The following is a 21,940-nucleotide window of genomic DNA, read 5'->3' as shown; positions in this document are numbered from 1 at the left end:
TCCCAGCTTTGGAGTGTGTGTCAGGGATCCAGCGAGTTCAGTTCCTCAGATCTGCATCAGCTCTTCGGATGATGCCGAGGAGGCAGTGATGCACATGCAGCCTAGAGTACGTGCTGCTTCACAGGACAAAGCCAGTCCCTTGAAATTAGCTGGAAATCTCCCAGGCTTTGCAGGTGGGAGATAACGGATGGCATGTCCAGACTTCTTAGTTGCAAAACAGGAATATTCTGCTCTAATGGACTTGAATGCTCTTTGAGAGCAGATGTGTAGATGCTGCTTAGTAATCCTGTCTGGAGGCGTCTACAGTTAGCTGAACAAAGGCTGATGGGGAGGGATGTGCTTGCCTGGACAACAAGAAAACAAGACTGTCCTTCAGCAGGGAAGCCTGTGTTGGAATGTGATAGCCACTGGCTTTTGGGGAAGAAAGTGCTTTTGGAAAGAAACCCTCCCCCTTCCTTGTTTTCGTAAGGCTACCTAAAAAAACCCAACAAAACTTCTTTGTAGTAATTCAATAAAAACTCCATGTTGCTAAGAATGATTTAAAATTATCATTACAAGCACTAATTGAAATGGAAACTAGAAACAAAGGCAGGTCAATAAAATGTGAGTGTTCCAACTTTGCTTCTATGAGATTATTTTTTTCCCCCATATGTACTTTTCTTACTTATAAAACTACTCTTTCAGTCCTGTGTCTTGTCCGTGCCTCTTGGTGTGAGGGGAAATAGCGTGCTTTCATAGCACAAGCACTTGTGATATTGTTTCCAGGAGATGTTTAGGCTACAGATAACTATATTGCTGATATGTCTTTAGTTACCATTTGGCAGCACGTAACACAAAGAACGAATAGGAGAAGGAAGTAGAAATAATACAACGCCAATGGTATGAAAAGTGCATGCAGGCTGGGATTTAATTCGAAATCGAAGCCTGATTTGAAGTGCTTGGCAGTAGGCAGAAGATTCCTTTAAAAAAAGTCAGGCGCTCTGTTGCGGCCTGTACTGATGGCAGTCCATAACCTCTTCCTTGGCTTGCAGAACAGTGCAAGAAACTGTACAGTGGCTCAGCTTTTCACAGAAATGAGTCTTGACTTAAATGGGGAGAGGAAAGGAGACTGAAACATGCAATCCAAAGGAGACACCTGTAACATGTCCAAAAACAATGCTCTCCTTGTGCTGGAATCTTTGCCTAGTAGGCTTTTTCCAAAGATTGGTTGCATTTATGTTTTATTTCTTTCCCTGTGCTGGGTTGAGTAACCTAGCGTTGGAGGTGTGGTGGGTTGACCCTGGCTGAGGGCCAGGTGCCCACCAGAGCCGCTCTATCACTCCCCTCTTTCATTACACAGGGGAGAAAAGGTACAATGGAAAAAAAAAACAACTTACGGGTCGAGATAAGGACAGGGAGAGATCATTCTCTAATTATCATCACGAGCAAAACAGACCGAACTTAGAGAGGGAATTCATCTTATTTATTACTAAGCAAAACAGAGTAGAGGAATGAGAAATAAAACCAAATCTTAAAAACACCTCCCCCCACCCCTCCCATCTTCCCGGGCTCAACTTCACTCCCGGCTTCAACCTCCGCCCCCCCCAGCGGCACAGGGGGACGGGGAGTGGGGGTTACAGTCAGTTCATCACGCGGTGTTTCTGCCGCTTCTTCATCCTCAGGGGGAGGACTCATTGTTCCCCCGCTCCAGCGTGGGGTCCCTCTCACGGGAGACAGTCCTTCACGGCCTTCTCCAACGTGAGTCTCCTCCACGGGGTGCAGACCTTCGGGAGCAAACTGCTCCAGCGTGGGTCCCCCACGGGGTCACAAGTCCTGTCAGCAAACCTGCTCTGGCGTGGGCTCCTCTCTCCACGGATCCACAGGTCCTGCCAGGAGCTTGCTCCAGCGCGGGCTTCCCACGGGGCCACAGCCTCCTTCAGGTGTCTCCACCTGCTCCGGCGTGGGGTCCTCCACGGGCTGCAGGTGGAATCGCTACACCCCCTCATCCTCCCTCCATGGGCTGCAGGGGGACAGCCTGCTTCACCATGGTCTTCACCACGGGCTGCAGGGGAATCTTGCTCCGGCGCCTGGAGCACCTCCTCCCCCTCCTTCTTCACTGACCTTGGTGTCTGCAGATGTTCTTACATCTTCTCACTCCTCTCTCTGGCTGCAAAAGAGCACTCTCTAACTGTTTTTGTCTTTCTTAAATATGTTATCACAGAGGCGCTGATTGGCTTGGCCTTGGCCAGCGGCGGGTCCGTCTTGGAGCCGGCTGGCATTGGCTCTATCAGACACAGGGGTAGCTTCTAGCAGCTTCTCACAGAAGCCACCCCTGTAGCCCCCCCGCTACCAAAACCTTGCCACGCAAAACCAACACATTCCACCCCTCGCCTCTGTGAATCACATATTTAAGAATTACCATTAAAATATACATTCAACACAAAACTTCACAAACACTAATCACATCAACAAAGAAAAAGAAAAAAAAAAAAAAAAAAAAAAAAAAAATTCCCCACACCAACATCAAAACAACACTATCACAACACCAAACAAGAGTGGACAATCTACACACAAAATCTATCTCTAGTCCCTTCACAAATATATCACTCTCAAGTTACGTTCAGTCAATGTTTTGCCCGTTACCTCTTCCAATTACTATCCTTATCTCGAGTCTCTCGTGCCCCACGTTGGGCGCCAAAAAAGACTGTGGTGGGTTGACCCTGGCTGAGGGCCAGGTGCCCACCAGAGCCGCTCTATCACTCCCCTCTTTCATTACACAGGGGAGAAAAGGTACAATGGAAAAAAAAAACAACTTACGGGTCGAGATAAGGACAGGGAGAGATCATTCTCTAATTATCATCACGAGCAAAACAGACCGAACTTAGAGAGGGAATTCATCTTATTTATTACTAAGCAAAACAGAGTAGAGGAATGAGAAATAAAACCAAATCTTAAAAACACCTCCCCCCACCCCTCCCATCTTCCCGGGCTCAACTTCACTCCCGGCTTCAACCTCCGCCCCCCCCAGCGGCACAGGGGGACGGGGAGTGGGGGTTACAGTCAGTTCATCACGCGGTGTTTCTGCCGCTTCTTCATCCTCAGGGGGAGGACTCATTGTTCCCCCGCTCCAGCGTGGGGTCCCTCTCACGGGAGACAGTCCTTCACGGCCTTCTCCAACGTGAGTCTCCTCCACGGGGTGCAGACCTTCGGGAGCAAACTGCTCCAGCGTGGGTCCCCCACGGGGTCACAAGTCCTGTCAGCAAACCTGCTCTGGCGTGGGCTCCTCTCTCCACGGATCCACAGGTCCTGCCAGGAGCTTGCTCCAGCGCGGGCTTCCCACGGGGCCACAGCCTCCTTCAGGTGTCTCCACCTGCTCCGGCGTGGGGTCCTCCACGGGCTGCAGGTGGAATCGCTACACCCCCTCATCCTCCCTCCATGGGCTGCAGGGGGACAGCCTGCTTCACCATGGTCTTCACCACGGGCTGCAGGGGAATCTTGCTCCGGCGCCTGGAGCACCTCCTCCCCCTCCTTCTTCACTGACCTTGGTGTCTGCAGATGTTCTTACATCTTCTCACTCCTCTCTCTGGCTGCAAAAGAGCACTCTCTAACTGTTTTTGTCTTTCTTAAATATGTTATCACAGAGGCGCTGATTGGCTTGGCCTTGGCCAGCGGCGGGTCCGTCTTGGAGCCGGCTGGCATTGGCTCTATCAGACACAGGGGTAGCTTCTAGCAGCTTCTCACAGAAGCCACCCCTGTAGCCCCCCCGCTACCAAAACCTTGCCACGCAAAACCAACACAGGAGGTAACTGTGCTCTGAGCAGGGGTTGGGCCATGTGACCTGTTGGGATCCTTTCCAAACCAAATTATTCCTTGATTCTGTGAAACTGTTTGGAAACAAGGGTGACAGTTCTGGGTCTGACACGTGGCACTGAATCTGACGGCTCCATATTCCCAGAAACCCATCGGTGGCTGGACTGACAGAGGGCTGCAGAAAGGCTCCAAGAGGAGCTGCGTGGACTTTGAGCAAAGTTGCTGGTGGACGCCACTGCAAGGACTTGGAAACTCTGGACTTTCTGAACTGTGGGAACTAAAAGCTAACTGCAAGGCTATTCAAAGGTACAAGCACTTACACATTAGCAGGGAAGATGATTTCTCTTGGTCAGTGTGTAAAGAAGTTCTGGACAGTATGATTTGAGTTCTGTTTTAGATGGGAAAGTAGGATTTGCTTGAGACTTGATCTCCAACAGCAGGCAGGAACAACCTGCAGAACACCAGCCTAGCTGCTGAGGATCTTCTGTTCAACATGTATGCCCATCCCCTCAGACCTGTTTGCCAGCTGAGCTAACAAGAAGCAACCCTGCACATAAGCATATGGCATTGTGGAAAGGTCGTTTCAAATACAGTAAGGTTGGCAAGAGGGAGTCAGGAAGTTCAAGTAAAGGGATAATGTGATGAAAGTGTCTGAAAACAGGACTGCTGCAAGTGCTTAAGTGGGAAAAATATAGTGATGTTGAAGCTGTTATAGGTTGCTGCTGCCAAAAGACACCGATGTGTTCCTTATTGCTACTCTTTGAAGCAGACAGCACTGAATGGAACTAATTTCTTGGGGGTAAGCACAGGTGGTCAGGGATGGATCAGTGTTCTGATGCAGACGAGTTCTGAAATGGCACTGTGAGACTCTGTTCTTTCACTAGCTCCGTGTGGTTCATCTGCTGGTTCAACAGATCGCATTGATCTTCATGTGTAACAACCACAGACCTCAGCCAGTCACTTTCTGGCTTGTGCATTATCAACAGGATTACAATTTTGCAATGGGATCTTAATTTCTCAATTCTCTTGATTTGAGAGCCAAAATCTATGCTGTTTGTCAGTTACGTTAACTCTACAAGACCAACAAAAAGGAGGAAAAGTGTAAATAAACTACTGAGAACACATAATAGATGTGTCCTGTTTCTAGTTCTTTTGCTGACTAAAATTGCAGGTTTTGGAATGAATTACGTGCCTGAAGCAGAAAATGCTGTGCTAGCTCAACAGCGTCTCCTAAAAGTTACTACCAGCCGTGGCAATTAGGGATGGAAACACCTCCTCACCCTATAGGAAAATGTTGTGTCTCCTGTTGGCATGTAGAATCTCAAGACAAGAATGTGAAATGTTTGCTTTAGCTACCTGTAGTAAAGCAATTGGACTGGTCTGTTCAGCAAAATGGTTTTCTGAAAAACCCTTTCAAAACTTGGTGTGACTTCTTAGGAGAAGAATGCGGCATGTGATTTTTTCTGTTGAACCTCAGGTGGTAGGAGGTTGTTCCACTTTTAGAAGTTGTATTGCTGCTGTACTGTGGGTGCTCAGGTGAGGGACCCACAGGCCCAGTGCTGGGGAGGTATGGCTCTGGGGGGGGGTGCTGAGTGGTCCCCAAAGAGAACCCCAAATAGACTGAGTCTTCTTAAGAGCTTAGTGCAGGACTCTTCAGCATTGAAACTGCTGCCTTAACATCGCTTGTTCAGTGAGGTGGCCCATACTTTGAGATGGACTTTGGGTTTTGTGCATGTGGTGACTCCATAGAGGCTTGTGAGGAGAAGCATGGCTGTGGTGTACTCACATAAAATAGAGGGACAGTGCAGTTCAGCAAGCGTTGGGATCCACCGACGTACATTCCCATAGCCTGCTGGTTGGGTTTGCTGCTCTTCCTAGCTGGTTGGGTTTTGTTGGGATTTTTTGGGGTTTGCTTTTTTTTTTTGAAAGACAGTACTTAAAAAATTAATTCTTTCAACACATCTTCCAGTATAAACCTCGCACATTTTCTTTGCCTTATCATAAATTGTAAGTGAAAGCTTTAGACTTTGTTACAGGTTTGTTTGCAACATCAATGTTTTTCATTAAGATCTGTTTGTTTCTTAAGAAACTGTGTAGTGCATTCTAACTTTCAGGTTGCCCCAGAGCCTATAAGAGGACGTACAAACCACAACCTGTAAAACGCTCCTGTGTTTCGTACTTTTTCTCACCCACGTTTTCAGACTAGCAGGACTTGGACATGGACTTTTGTGAGGTGGTGCACCACGTGGGGGACTAAGACCTCACACCATCGTCCTTTTCCATCTTAATGTCCTGGGGACCTGCTGGGTGATACAGTACAGCTGATCTGGCTCTGCTCCTGGACTACTTCGCTATTCCAGGAAGAAGTTTTACAGGAATGCTGATCTTCTGTAAAGCACATGGCTAATTATGAAGGAATCATTTTAGATTGGAATCTCACAGGAACATACTGTAATTATCATTTAGATCTAAATGAATCCAAGCAGTCTTTTCTCAAGTTATAATGTTCTGTTTATTAATGCATTTCCTCCACTTGGCGTTCAGCCCCAGTAATGCAGCAGTAGTGTGTAAAATGTGGAACGAATGACATCTCTTCTTTAAGAGAATGCCTGGCACCCAAAACGTGGTAACTTTTAATGGAAAAGGAAAGGAAAGCAGTGCTGACCAGATGCTAAAGTAATGTAACTCATGAATTTGGAGATGTGGGGTTTTCTTCTGAACAGTCCTTTGTGGGTTTTGGTGATCCTTAGCTGTATTTTAACCACTATGTATTTTAGAGTTCCCCAAGACCATAACTTGTGACTTTTCAAATGCTTGCACATCATTGAGTAAAAGATTACATTTACAGAAGATACTGACAAAGCATCTTAAAAGTGTGTTTGTTTAATTTTAGGACAAGGAAACCTGCATGGGTGTCAACAATCAAAGTTACATATGTGAAACGGGCCACTGTTGTGGACAATCCCAGTGTTGCAACTACTACTATGAACTCTGGTGTAAGTCCTTCCATTTTGTATGGCTTCCCTTCCTAATCTGCATGGCTCTCATACTGTACTACAGGTCTGGCTTGTGTCCTGTGGGGTTTTGTACTCACCCCTTGTTATGCATTGCCATTGCATTTCACTGCAACACAAACCGGAGTTGACCTGACAGGGTTGTTATAATGGGCATCACCTGCTTTTTGAGGAGTAATGGGGTCTCTTGCCATGTTCATCACTGGAGATTTGTTGTTTGGGTTTTTTTCACTGATTTGGGCAATACTGAGGGTTCTCAAAATAACATTGTATGCAAGTGAGGAAACCATGCTTGAGGGAGAAAAGCTGATACGCACAACACTAGAGTTTGACACACTCAAACAGAGAATTAATTCAGTATCTTTCATCTTATTGTTTTAGTTCTTTGCAAGAACGAGAGTTTAAATCTGATTTATCTTTTTAAAGCTGCCCTTTCAAGGAGGGGGGCCAGGACATTTATACTCTTCAGGACGCAGTGTGTTTGGAGCACAGCTCCTTGGGTGGAGAGGGTCTTGGGCAAATCTTGTGGCCTGACAGTGGCTGAATACTGTGGGCTGTGAGGAACATACATTGCCCATTGCAACCCCTCTTATCTCCTCTTTCCCAAAATCTGGGATTTAAAACTACCTATGTTTCTAGTGAGTGGTTGAGTGATATGCATAAGTCCCTTTAGATGACAGCAGGAAGTCAAAGCAGGTCAACAAAACTCTTATAAAGATATATGGGAAAATGGGAACTTGAAAGGATAGGAAAGTAAGAAATGCTGAATTTTAAAGGCAAACTTTTAGAGCCGGTCTGATGGTATCTTCCATTCTTGACGAGGAGCACAAAGGTTTGAACATTGATGTTGACATGCTGTTGTACTGCCAGGAGCCTAGGCTGAGAAGGCATCTGTGCTCCCAGAATTTGGAAATGTGGAACTCTGAATATTGTACCCCCACGTTAGAGACTGGAGATGTTTCCTTACCACACCCAATGGTATCTTGTAGCTTTTATGCAACTGTGCTGTGTACTTAATCCCTCTGCTGTGCCCACAGTTTCACTTTTTCAAAGTAGCGTGTGTGTGGAAATGTATTATACATACAAAGAGTGTCACTTAACCTGGATCCAAGGACAGGAATAGCTGATACTTTATCCTTTAGTTTAGAAACATGCTTTTACTTTTCAAATTAACCAGTGAAGCATGGAGGATGTGGTTGTAAATTAAACAGGACTCTAATAGACTCCTTCAGGACATACTGTGCATCAGACTGTAGTGGCTGTGTTGATATTAATGGCAGGATTTGAATGTATTGCAGGCTTTTCATAGCAGCTTTATTTTCAGAAGTCTCCAAACAGTTCAAGAAAGGATTCAGGACTGGGTGGGCAGCACCAGGGACCCTAGCAGGTTGAGAAACAGGCATGAACGCATGTCTGCCTTGGACTGCCTGGTTCAGATCGTAGTGGTCGGCAATGCAGGCAGGACAGATGGCTGGAATTTGTTCGGACTGTATGGGATGCATGGACAAAGCAGAGTGGGGAAGGTCAGACCCGGTTTTGGATTTGCGTGGGTGGGAATGTAGAGGAAGAGGCATGTATGCAAGGGCTAACAGACTTTGTGGCAAGCAGGATCTAAATTGAGCATGGAGTACAGCTGCACACTGGAGCTTGTTGCACGGTTGCCATGTTTCTCCCATGGACATCCTGAAAGAGAGGCTTAATTGAATTGCATACAAACAATACGGTCCCGAACAGTAGCCCCCCTGCCATTTTAATGGAATCAGTTTACTTTAACTGTCTTTGCACTCTCAGTGTGGCATAGACTTTTATACTTGGCAATGCCTGCCTCCATCATAAAAATTCTTGGAGGATAAAACCTCTCCTGTGAAGACAGACTGAGAGAATTGGGGTTGCTCAGCCTGGAGAAGAGAAGGGTCCAGGGAGACCTCATAGCACCTTCCAGTCCCTAAAGAGACCTACAGGAAAGCTGGAGAGGGACTGTTTTACAAGGGCAGGGAGTGACAGGACAAGGGGTGATGGCCTCAAGCTGAAGGAGGGTAGATTTAGATTAGATATTAGGAAGAAATTCTTCTCTACGAGGGTGGTGAGGCACTGGAAGAGGTTGCCCAGAGAAGTTGTTGATGCCCCCTCCCTGGAAGTGTTCAAGGCCAGGTTGGACGGGGCTTTGAGCAACCTGGTGAGTGAGGGTGACCTTGCCCATGGCAGGGGGGTGGGAACTAGATGGTCTTTGAGGTCCCTTCTAACCGAAACCACTCTGTGATTCTATGAAAACCAGATTTTGTTAGAAGGAAGCAGAGTATTTCAAGCTTCTTTCTAGGGCAAGCACACAGGTCACACTGAGATAATGGAATAAACATATTAGTGGCACACACTGCTGGATGGTTCCTCGGGAGGAATGGGTTTCTGTGTTAAGACTCACATTCCTTCTGCCTTGCAGAGCATTGTATACCGCACTGAGATGAGGGGAATAATGCAAATATGAGACCTATTCTTCTAGGCTTTTCGCAAATTCAGGCAAACATCCAACATTGATTTAAAATTGGTTAATGTTTTTAAAGCTTGTTCTGCCATTATGAGTGTTAGAAAAAGGTTTCTAGGGTTGGGAGGAGAGACATGGAGGGTTGTCCTTTAAATTTAAGAAAACTCGTATTCTAGAGCTTGCAACCACAGCTGCAGAACTTACCTACTGTTCCAGGAATTGTTGAATATCTTTGGTAGGTACATGTAGTTGGGCACTCTTAAGACCTTCAAGGTGAATGGCAGTGATAGTATATGGAAATAGTCTAGAGCAGTGAACTGATGGTGTGGAGAGCAACAGCTTTACATGCTTGGGAATAGATTAGCTTTTTAAAAGTTAATAATAACTTTTGGTTAATGAACAGTTAAGTCAGCAGCACTTTTTAAGTATGGTATCATGGTTGTTCTATGTTTTGATTTTAACCAGTGCATGCATATACTGAAGTAGCTTTTGAGAAGTTTCTGCTCCTCTTGACCTTCTCAGACCACCAGTGCTATCGTGTCCCTGAAAACAGACCTTCTTGCTAGTCCCAGTGAATTAAATCCTGGATTTATTTACCACCACAGCTTTGTGGGGAGAAGAAGCAGAGGAGGAGGGTGGCATCTGAAATGGAAAAGAAAACTAGTCTGTCTTTGCTGGACATGCCTTCTGAAATGTGATCCTGTCTTGTGGCCACTTGGAGTTGTTCCCGTAAAAAGGATCTTTTTCCCTGTTTAAGAATTTGAGAGAAGTTTGTCTTTGAAAATGGCTGATCTCAACATTTCTAGACAGCAAGTAAAGTTGCAGTAATTATAAACCAGTCTTTGAGGGTAGTGGAATAGGATGCAAAATCAAGGTATTATTTTGTTAAGGGGTGGAGTGGAGGAATGGAGAACATGATATGCCAAGCAGGTGGACAGCTTGTGTTTAAAATTAGATAACAGCCTGGTTCAGATTCCCCACCCATCTCCCTCTTTTTTTTTTTTTTTTTTTTTTTTTTTCAAATAAGTGCCATGTTGCCAAATAATAAAACTATATCCAGATTTATATATATAGATATAGTAGCTATGTAAAGGTCTAATTACTTCTTAGCTCAACCTTGATAGTCTGGTAATATGGGGGGAAAAATGCAAGTATGTCTTTTAATTGTCTTGGAATAGAATCATAAAAAGTAAAAGGGAAGAAAGGGCTTTACTGTTGCATTTCCTCACATAGGGGAAGGTGTTTGCTTGGATGGTGGTTGAGCTGGTTCAGCATTTTAACCTAACAAGTTCTTTGGTCTTCCCAGAGAGCTTGCAGTCCCCAAGAGGGAGATTGTGTTCTTGGGAGAATGGCAGCAGCCACTGGATTTAGCTTACTAACAGTTTTTATTCAGGTCTGTTATGCTGTGGCTGTAATTTGCTGGAGTTTTCCAATGTTGGCCTTTGTCCAGGCCTGACAGGTGTCTTACTGCGTAAATGTTCCAAAATACCGCTTTTCAAAATACAGGAGAGAAGGTAATCGAGGAATGCAGTTCCCACATTTTGCAGGATAAGAATCAAGGCTCAGACATTGTGAATTTTGCCAGCTTTAAGTGTGTAATATGGACTGAAAACCAAATCCAGATCTCCTGACATCCATCCTTGTGTCTCTCCTTGCCTGTTGAGGACCATTATGAAATTAGACTATTCCAGAGGCTCTGAACACATCAAGCAAAGCAGTAGAAAGTATTTTGCATGGTGTGGTTGGAAGAATAGTACACTGTGCTTCAGAAATTGTGGAGCATGGAAGCAGGCAGCTGGTCACTGCGTGCAGAAGATCTCAGTTGTAGGATTTCGAAGTTAGAGGGCTTAGCTGGTCTTGGGTCATTTAGGTACTGTACAACTAACCAGCATTGGCAATGAGTTGAGTATTCAGATGTTGGATGTGCCTATTTTGCTTCATTTTGGCTGCTTTGGTAGTGATACTGAGTCCTTCTGTTTCTGAAAGAAAAAAAAAAAATAAAAGATCTCAACTGTTTGCGCCCTACTGGAAGGGTTGTAGAGGAAAAAATGTTCTGTTTGCAGGCAGCACAGTTGATGTTTTTGCTGATTTTGAACATTTTGCTCATCTCTGCACGCTTTCCCCTTGGAATCCTTTAGACAGCTCTTTTCCCCAAAAAGCATGCTGCCAGAAAATTTTGGCAGGAATCCGGTTAGTTGCTAAAACTAAAGCAAGTGCTGTACCACATACATGTTCCAGGTCAGCTTTATAATAGGAATTAATTTCCAAGACTTTGCTGCAGTCTCCAAAGCCCTCAGTCAAACAACACATCAGTCCTGTGTTATCTTATCCTTCAGTATAACCACGTCCTTTTTCAGAGGGGGATTTGCCCTGTTCCTTGCCTTTGACACAGCTGCCTACACAGTTCTACTTGCTTTCTCTTTCCTAGGTCTATCAAACTTCACCTTTGGCTGCTGTTAGTCCTCAGCTGGTGCTTCAGCGATAACCCTGCCATCACAAAGCCTAGCTGAAATTATAGGGCAAACAAAACAGATGTCACAACCAGGCAGAAACTCATGATAAATAGGGTCACCAAGGGAGTTACTTCCTGATTTCCTTGTACTTTTCTGTAGCCTAATCCAGGCAGTGAAATCATCTTAAGCTTGTTTTGGTGTCGCTCAGTAAAATTCACGAATCCAAAGGAGAAGGGAAGTTGTCTTGTGTAGTCTGACTTTTGCCCCGTGTGGCCTGCTTCCACCTGCTCCGTGTTAAATAGCAAGGAAAGGCAAGAGAGCTTGCTGGTGCTGTTTCACCCCCTGCCTTCTGCACCTCCAACCCAGCTCCTCACCAAATATCCAGATCTGTTCTCCAGATCTTGTTCCCAGATGTTCTGGAGATGGTCTCAGCTGGATATTCCCCTCTGATCTCTTTTAGACCACTCTTCATGCATTTTACCAACACAGATGTCTTGGGAGGGGTACGTCAGCTGGAATTGACTGGGCTTACGAACGTGTCTTCTGGAGCACAGGAGCAATTGCTCTTCAAAGGCTCCCTCCGCAGGAGAGAGGCATAAAAACAGCGTCTGCACATTTGCTGCCTCAAGTTGACTCTCGTTGCCAGATAAGCAAAGGATTTTTCTGAAACATGCCTTTTTCCATCTTATCTCATGGCAGTGGATGTACCATGTATAGTGGACACTATTCTGAAAACTAGAAATCAGCTGCAGTTAATGTCCATCCCCTTTTGTCCGCATTACCAGTCTGGGAGCAAGTGAGCAGGAACTGGAGATACTGTCTTCCGCTTTTTTCTTTTGCCATCATACTCCACAAATATTCAGGAACTTTTTCCTGCAGTGTGGTCAGGCTGGGGCTGCAGTTCCACTGATTTAAACTGATGTAAAACTGTCACTGAAAGTCACAGTCTTTCTCTTGCTGCTATTGTGTTTGGCAGATGAGTTTCAACCTGCTCTGGTTCCCTCAAACCAGTTCAAAGCACTGTTGCGCACAACTTTGTGCTGGCATGAGAAGAGGTGGAGGAGGCAGCAGGAGATGTGGAAGAGACAGGCAGGAGAGGACCACGTCATTCAGTAGCCTTTTTATTTCCTTCTTAAAATGTTTATAGGCCTATGGCCTGGATCCTTCATCTGGCGTTCTTGAGCAGCAGTGTTGACTCTTACAGGCTCATGTCTGAAGTGGCAGGAGACTATGTGATCTCTGTGCCAAGGACACTATTAAACCCAAGTGCATCCGGGTTATGATACCAATTAAATCTCTCTCCTATTTTTGATGATAGCGTTGGCCCTGTGAAAGACAATTTTTTTCCAGCAATGGCTGACTGTGAGGCCACCATTTGGGCCATCACTTGTTAGTCAATGAAATTGTCCCACTTCTCCTTCTGTTCAGAACCAGCTCTCATGGAACCGAAGCTATTGCCCAGATGCTTGTCAGCCAGACACAAAAACACTTTGCAGTATGTTTTGGCTTGCATTTAGGGGACTCCCTGCCAACAGAGCGATGGCATTTGCCCAAGTTTACCATGAACTTGAGGGCAGATTTCTCTGTTTCTACCCTTGGAACACTCCAGAAAATGTTTTCCATTTTGCACGGGATAAAAGGAGCTTCCCTCGACGGGAATGCTGATGGCAGCATCCCAGGCAGCAAATACAGTACAGCGTCAGACTGAACATTGCTTCCCCCTTTTTCATGAGGAGGGAACGCTCTGGTTTTTTATTCTTAAATTATTTTAGTCTTAATTAGTCTTAATTTTGGGCAGAACTATGGTCAGCGAGCCAGAAAGGTTTTTCTTGAAGCTTCAAGCCTGGCGTGTTCTTTCGTGGCTGCTAGAAAACATCTCCAGTGTGTGCCCATGTGATGGGGCTCCCTTTCCTAAGGATGCTGTAAACGTAGCAGACTTCTTGTACTTGGATATTTCCTCTGCTTGCGAGAGATGACTTTCATGGGAGGTAATTCCATTCCCAGGTCTTTCTGCAGCTCCCATTCTGACACTCTGAGATTGGTGCTTATGTAGAGCTTACAGCTCTGAGCCTGTCTGATGCTGGGTAAGAGGTTGGTGCTTCTTTTTTATTTTTGTGAAAGGCTTTGATGCTCTGGCAGGGAAATCTCTTGGCAAAACTCAGCACCTTGGCTGTGTCTGATTCACCCTTTGGTTGCATCATTATCCATACATTGGCATCACCAGTGAATTTGACAGAAAATACAGCAGCGTTCCTCAGTATTTGGCCTTTTTTGGACTGGGGAACATTTCAAGTCCTGACTCTTCCATAAACCAGGAATGAGCCTGAAATTGCCTTCAAGTCCAATGGTCCCTTGGTGCATGTTTAGCTCCAGACTGGTGCATTGGTTCTGTCGATGCTGTCCATCAGCAGTTGTTTTTCCAAAGACCTTGTTTGCTCTCTGCCTGCCATATTGCCCTCAGGTTGCCACGAGCTTTTGTTCCCAGTGGTCACTGCCAAGTTGGCAGTGGGAAATACGTGCTCTCAAATCAGACATTTAATGGCAAACTTGGAAAAGGAGAAATCCTCAGCCAGTGACTGCAGCGATAGCTCAGCGCAGCTGAAAACCAGCTTGTGTCCACTTAGGAAGGAGGCACATGTTGAAGAGCACAGGGAAGTCTTTTGGGGACAAGAAAGGCAACTAGGAGCCCAGTTCTGCTGGGCTTTTAGAGGCCTTTTAAAGCCAAACTTCTGTTGCCTTTGCACGTCTCACCTATTTTCAGCACAAGGCAGATCCGGTACCTGCTTTTTCCATGAACAAGGTGTTAGCGTGTACCGCTACTGTGCTCAGCCTCCACGTTTCCTGCTCGTGTAGTGTTGTCTTTGGGTGAATTTGAAATTCCCCTCCTTCTCCTCCTGCCAAATGAGCCGCTGGGTGTGTGGGCCAGTGGACTGCTTGACTTGCCTCCCTGCTGTGGGTTTGGAGCCAAGCATCACCAGGTGTACAAATGCACAGCTCAGCCCTGGACATCTTCACTGTTCACTCCATACTTTTAGACATAATATTTACAATTACACTTGGCTTTGTGTGCATAGCTTTATTCCAAATAAATGACTGTGCCATATATTTGCTATGCTTTTACAGTTTTTCTGTTCTACAGCCAAAATTGCAGCTGTGCCCAAACTTCTGGCTAGGGCATGTTGTAGAGCCTTTTATGGAGGCCCTGGACTCCCAGCACCATGCTGGGCTTGCAACCAGTGCTGCACCCGCTCCGTCTCAGTGCTGGCACCCCTGCTGAAGTGACAACCAAGGAGCCCCTCGTGTGCCTCAGCACCTATGGGTGTCCCACCCTCTTGCTCCCTAAGTGCTGGGGGAGCTTCCAGCACTGTGGTGCAGATGTGCTGTTGTGTGATGGAGGTGGGGGGCAAAGCCATTAAAGAGGACACCAGAAGCCAAGGCCAGCAAATGGTTGTGGTGGGCAAACGCTACTGACCTCCTGTGATCACCCAGGCAAGTCCTTGGGCTCGTGCTGAGTCAGGGGTTGAGTAATTCCTAGAAGCCCTAGGAAGTGTCAGTGGTTAATGAAACCAGGCAATAACGTGGTATTAGTGGGTTCTTTTTCTGGAAATTCCCATGAAAAACAACAGATCTCATCCACTTGTGGTTGCGAGCATGCGTAGACCCTTTGCATGAGAATGGAGGTGGTGTTCCTGGCACCATGGCCAGATTGCAGTCCAGTAAATTATGGTCTGTTTACTTAAAATGCCACCTGTGGTTTCAGTAGGACCCAGCATTAGTTTATTATCCTAAACTGTTGTATATTGTTACTGCCTGTTGTTTACAGAGTTGCCGCATGTCTTCCCAGGAATGGCTGAGCTTACTTTGACCCCTACTCTGAGCTTGTGCATTGGTTTGTCTGCAAAGCACTTTGGGATTCCTTTGGAATGGGTAGAGAAGTTTCCTAAAGAAATACTTTTTAAATCTTCTGGATGCAGGCTTGGGTGGGAGCAGTTATTCCCTGCAGAAAAATTCGGCTGCTACAGCTGAGATTGCTTAACAGTGGCAGTTCTCCAGGACATCTTAACTAACTAAGTGCTGCTTGCTACCATTGCATCTAGAGTCCTTGGGAAAGGACATGATCAAACGTGTTAAAAAGCATCTGTTTTCATAACTGTAGCTAAAATCCCTGGATAGTTGGGTGTAATTTTCCATTGTTTTTGAACGCATGATCACGGACTGCTCTTCGAAAATAAGGAGTACTTAGAAGATGAACTGCAGGCCTGCTTCAGTGCATGGTGGCATGCTGTGCCAATGACCTGGTTTTGATGAGTGTGTTCTTGCTTCTTCAGCAAGCAAGAGCCAAGGGACCTTTTCTTAGCAAGAAATAAAGTGTATTATTGGTGGGAGTCTTCAAATTGTGAGACAGTAGTTGCAAATGCTTGGCTTTGGAGGGAGGGGTGGACTAGGCCAATACCTTTATTTTATATAACAAGGCTTTTTTAGAAACAGGAGGGTGCGTGGAGAGCAGTAGACACTTTCTCAGCTCAGTTTGAAGGAAGTGCAAAGGGCGTCTCGAGTACTTTATCTTTTGCTTCTCTGGAGTGAAGATCACAGTCTTCTCTCTGCCCTTCGTGGTACAGCTGATCAGGCTGGCTAGAAAAATTGCCTAGGATCCTTGATTTCCAGCCAAGCAAAAAAATGGAGCATGTAACACCTTAATTTGATAGCAGGTTTTGATAAGGTTTGGTATAAGGCAGAATCTAGTCTGTTAGGGAAATTGGTTGTGCAAGGCAAGAGAGAGATTTTGGTTTGCTGTGCCAAAATACATGGAGAATTTGGGTTACGACACAGGGAGGTGAAAGTCCCTGCTCAAAATGCTCAGAGGCACGATACGGCACATTCAGTTCCCCAGCAAACAGCCCGGTGCGGGGCTCTGAGATCTGTGATATGGGTCAATTGCACTTTGTCCTGATCCAGAGCAATACTCCTGTCATTCTTCAAATTCCTAAACTGTTCACCTTTCCCCACCCAGCACTTAGCAGAGAAAACATCGCTAACTCGGCAGGGGATGCTGAAAACAGCAAGGTATTGTAAAGGTGGGACCTAGAGGTTTTTACTTGGGAGAAACAAGCGTTTTGATCTCGCAGGGCAGAATGGTCATGCTGAAAATGGGCTGTAGCGCTAGAAGTCTTCATTTTGTCTGTTGGGGAATAATGAAGAGTGGCAGAGGTCTTACCGAAAGAAAAACAGTGTTGTGATCTCTGCTGAGGGGTGGTTGCCAGGCGTACATGTTTCTAGAGGGGGAGCTCTCCTGGTATCCTTAGCTGCAAAAGCTGAGCTTAAAAAAGGTAAGAGATTGCAGGTAGCTCTGAGGCAGGTAGAGCTGTGGGCTGCAGTTGCAGGAGACAAAAGCCTCATCTAGAGTGAACATTGTATCTCTTTGAAGTGTGTCTCAGAAGCATTTTTCTAGTGTTTGCAAACGTGAAGGGGGATTTGTGGACAGGGGGAGTTATTCCACACATTGGAGGAAGTAGAGAAAATTCAGGAAGTGCTCTTTTAAAATTCCCTTCTAAAGAGCAGTGTATGTTCAGTACAACAGTGCACAGAAACCAGCCGTGACCACAAACGGAGCAGAAGTTAGGTTTCTTGAGGATTCAGAGTGGGGGGCTAGTTTAATTTAATTTTGGATAATTTAAGACATTGAATACCAAAATAAGTTTTAAAAATATTTTGAGACATTTATGTAAAAAGAGTATGTTTTTGTTAAATGTAACAATGAAAGATTTGGGCTGGAAATTAAAGAGCAGTGCAAACAAAAGCAAAACATAGTGCTTGGGGTTTTTCTCTTCTTCTGTGGTCAATCTGCAGAGTGTCTTTTGTGTCTTGATTGTTATTTTCAAACCAAAGTGGCTGTGGGAGACAAGTTCAATGCTACTCACAGCTCTGCTCATACATTTGGCTAGATTAAATGATATCCAAGAGGTGGGAGCGATAGTGGTGGGGGGGGGGAAGCTTAGCCCTGTCACCGTATTTCTTTCTCCTCCAGATTTGTGCCTACTGAACATACTCCACATTGTCAAGGCTGCCTGAGCAGCAGTCACGCAGGCAGGCAGGTCCGTGTCGAAGCCTCTGGTGCACCGCGTGTTTCTGCCTTTAGAGCAGTGCGGGGTTCAGATCCAGCCTTTCCCTTTCCGATGATCTTCTCCATTGCCTTTGTGGGGTTTCCTGGGTTTGGATGTGGCTCTTGTGCTCTGGCTAACACTTTCTCTCCCCTGCTGCAGGGTTTTGGCTGGTGTGGACCATCATCATCATCCTCAGCTGCTGTTGTGTTTGCCATCACCGACGCACCAAGCATCGTCTCCAGGCCCAGCAGCGGCAACACGAGATCAACCTGATCGCTTACCGGGAAGCCCATAACTATTCAGCCCTGCCGTTTTATTTCCGTATGTACCTCACACCATTTTTCGTGGAGGTTGTGGGGAGCAGGGCAGCAGTGAGTTTCCCATGTTGGGTGGAAGCGGGCAGCAGTGGTTGGACTCAGCAAGAGGCGGGTGGCAGCTTTACTACATAACCTTGGCTTGTAGAGAGGAGGTGTAGTATTCCAGCTGCTGGATGCATTTGAGCCCCCTTGAGTCTGGAGTTTTGAACCACACCAGCTACAGCATCTTCACACTCTCCCTTGACTTGGCTCTGTGAGTGCAGCGATTCCCTGAGTGTTTTTCTGGGAAGGTTCTTAAAATATCTCATTGAGAACTTTATGGATGCTCCTCCTTTCCTGCCTGCACTTGCTGCTGGTGGGACTGAGATGAGGGAAGTGGCTTCATGAAATTCAGTCACACAGACTGCGTGGAAGTGGTGCCCTGGCAGGGACCGTGCTGGCTCCCTGTGCTGCGCTTCTCAGACCACACTACTGGTGAGCAGCCCTAGGAGTTTGCAGGAAGGAGCTGTTGCCCACAGCGCAGGGAAAATACAATCACTTTGTTCTCTCCTTTGTGCCCTGCTACACTGTGCTAGAACAGTGAGTCTCGGCCTTTTGACTGGAGGTACCACAACTGAGTTTCCTGTAAGGGACTGTCGAATTGCATGTATGAAGTTGCTTTTCTTGTTAAACTCTTGCAGCAACCTCAGAAATAATCCCCAGCAGCACTTTCCTCCCCAGCCCCAGGGATACGCAATTGCACATAGAAAACTGCAATGCTGTCTTTAAATGTTTCCAGTATTTAAGTCCATTCTGTCTATACAGACTCTTTTGTTGCCTCTTAAGAAATAAACAAAATCTTTCATAGATTTGAGGGACTGTAAGTACAATAAACAAAACTCTTTTGCCAGTACTGCCAGTTTATTCTGGCCGCACCAGAAAAACTGAATCCAGTGCAAAAATAAAAACCACGAGCCAGGATCCTAAGTTCCTTATAACTGTTTGTGTCTCTTCATATTTGCACAAAGCTTTATGAGATGAAATCTTTGCTGTTGAAAGTGCAAACTCAGCTGAGAAGCCAGTGTTGGAGAGGGCTGGTGAGTTACCTCCCAGGTTATTCCCTCCAGCCAGTGCAGGCCATCCCTTGGTGTGGTTTGTGGGGCTGTAGTGGGGTACAGAGCGGTGGGGGGAGGGTCACCTGGTAGCCCTTAGCATGGATTTGAGAGCCAGGGGATCAGGCTGCTGTTCCCAACTGTGTCCATCTCCTCCTGTAATGGTGCCCTCCTGTGCTGTGATTGCTGCTTCTCTGCAACATAACATAGCTCGTTTGGGCCAAGTTTTGGCACCCCTTGTAAAGCCTGTTGAGCTGTTTAGTGGGAAGGTGCTGGTAGATGACAAATGACATACTGACCTGTATTAGTGACTTGTTTCCTGAGATAAGCTGTTCATGAAATAACTTCTCCTTGCCTCCTACTTTTTTGTAGGGTTTTTGCCAAATTATTTACTACCTCCCTACGAGGAAGTGGTGAACCGACCGCCAACCCCGCCCCCACCATACAGTGCCTTACATCAGCAGTGCGTCCCAGCAGGCAGCAGTAGCACAATCCCGGACACACCAAGAAACCTGCAGCCAGCACAGAGCAGCTCAGCAGCACCCATTGGCAATAACAGCAGTACTGACACCACCGGGTCCCCTGGCCTCAGGGACCCCGAGCCCTCCACCACCGCGCTGGTTGAGCGAGCAGTTGCCAAAATGCAAAGCGTCGAGCCAGGAGGTACCAGCATGGGAGCTGAGCTAGTGGAGAGGGCCGGTCCTGATAAGGATACGGAGTGCAAGGAGGAACTGCTAAAAGGTTACAGCTCTGAGAGCTTAGAGCAGAGCAGCGCCATTCCCGATGCGAAGGACAAGACGCCGGGCAGGCAACGCCGTTTCACCGGTGACTCAGGCATCGAAGTCTGCGTATGCAACCGGGGCCATCACGACGACGACCTCAAGGAGTTCGACGGGCTCATCGATGATGCTCTGGATGGGCCCCTGGACTTCTGTGACAGCTGCAGTGGCCGCCCCCACAGGGACGAGGAGGAAGGGCTTTTTAATGCCGTGGAAGAGCAGCACTGCGAACACAGCCACCACCACCTGCCCCGGCAGCCGGTGTGTGTACTCTTGAACACAATAAATGAGCAGGACTCTCCAAACTCTCGTACCAATAACTCCCCCAGCTAAGGTGGCAGAGTGGAAGGGAGAATCGGGGCAAAAAACAAAGAAATAAAAGCGGAATAAGAGGATTAAAACTTTAACAGGAGGAAAAGGTGATACAACCTTTTTTTTTTTTTTAGTGTATTTTTCTTTCTTCCCCTCCAATATAATTTGGGGACTAGTTCTCGAAGACCCGGCTTGTGGGGGACGGGTCACTCTGGGTTTTGTTAATTGCGTCCGTCCTGCTCCGTGGGGCAGGGACTGATGTTTCTCAATGAGACCTAACAAACGGAATTTTTCCAATGGTGATTTTGGTGATGGTTATTATGAGTTTGTTGGTTTTAGTTTTCCGAAACACTGCTTTATCTCACAATCAATAAAGCTCAGCAAATCTCACCCTGGGAGGATACGAAATCACCGTAAGGCTTCAACCTCCAGGTGTCTTCCCAGAAGCAAGCAGCTTCTGACAGTGCTGGCAGTCAGTAGCCCAAGAGTTCTGGTTTGATGTAGTGCTCTTGAGGCATTGGGGATTTCTTTTCATTTTAGCCTTTTTTTTTTTTTTTTTTTTTTAGCGTTAAGTTTTCCTGCAGCTGATGAATGCCCAAACACATCAGCCCTATAATCTCTGGTGCTTCAGTGTTTAAGACAGCAGGTAGGAAATTTCCCACTTGAAGCTGGTGACTGAAGGACCAGTTTCTTTCAGAAGGAGTGTTAGTCTACCGTAAGCAGTTTGAAAAGAAAGGGTGTGCAGAAATTTGCCTTTATATGTCTTTTTTAAAGACAAGGGTATTCCTTCAATGCCTCCAAGAGCACAGTTAGAAGTAGAATCCAGGCAGCTGGGCTGCCTTCCAAGTACTGTGGTCTCCGAATGACCTTTTCCCGGTGTGCTGCAAAAGGGCTTGGCTTTATTTTTGTTTTCCTTTTTTTGCACCCCGAGAGCAGCACACTTGAGTTAAAATGACAAAAAAAGAACAGGGCTCTCTTTGGCCAGTGTGCCTTCAAGCTTCAGTGATGCATGTTGAAAAAATGGAGACGAGAGCTCCGTCTGATGCGAAGGGATGACTTACCATGTAGATGTGGAAGACCTGTGCAGTATTTTTTTTTTCATCCAAAAGTTTGGTGCGATTCTAATGTTGACCACTTAAAATAAATGAATGTCTGTTTTCTTTTTCTTTTTTTTTTTTTTTTAATGGTGGCAACTGGCTACTGTATAATGTCTGTGAGCGTGTGTGTGTGACTGCAATCCATGCATGCGAGTCCTACTGGTAATATGAAAACCTGCTGTAAGACTGCAAGAAAATTTACTGTAGCTTTTGCTTTAATAAACGGTAGAGATTTTGTTAGTAACAACCTGAAGGAAAAAAAAAAAAGAAGAGCTGAAACTAACATTCCCTAGAGTGCTCACGTGGAAGAGAGCACAGTTCAGACTATGTATCTTGTTTTCAGATTTTCTCCCCGTCACTTTTATAATTATGGTCATCCAGATCATTATTGTTATGGGGGGAAAAAAAAATTGAAAACTGAACTCAGACATATACAGATTTGATTGATTGAAAACCAAAATCAGTTTTAAATAAGGTGGAAACCAAAATACAATGCCTTTTCTGATAA

The 21,940-nt window shown here is 45.9% G+C and overlaps 1 protein-coding gene across 3 annotated transcripts in view; it reads left to right on the top strand.

Moving 5' to 3' along the window:
* The window catches only part of WBP1L (WW domain binding protein 1 like), a 64,528-nt gene extending 42,588 nt beyond the window's left edge, over positions 1-21,940 (top strand). For 2 of the 3 annotated variants that reach the window (XM_075758021.1, XM_010312756.2), the window contains exons 2-4: positions 6,683-6,785; positions 17,996-18,157; positions 19,617-21,940. In XM_075758021.1, the coding sequence (XP_075614136.1) occupies positions 6,683-6,785; positions 17,996-18,157; positions 19,617-20,356 (1,005 nt within the window). In that variant the 3' untranslated portion in view covers positions 20,357-21,940. The remainder of the gene's footprint in view (positions 1-6,682; positions 6,786-17,995; positions 18,158-19,616) is intronic. The other variant, XM_075758022.1, reaches the window with a different exon arrangement.

This window comes from Balearica regulorum, chromosome 7 (genome assembly GCF_011004875.1).
Source record: "Balearica regulorum gibbericeps isolate bBalReg1 chromosome 7, bBalReg1.pri, whole genome shotgun sequence".
Classification (NCBI taxonomy): Eukaryota; Metazoa; Chordata; class Aves; order Gruiformes; family Gruidae; genus Balearica; species Balearica regulorum.
Note: the sequence above shows the minus strand (reverse complement) of the source record. Positions and strands in the feature narration are given on the sequence as shown.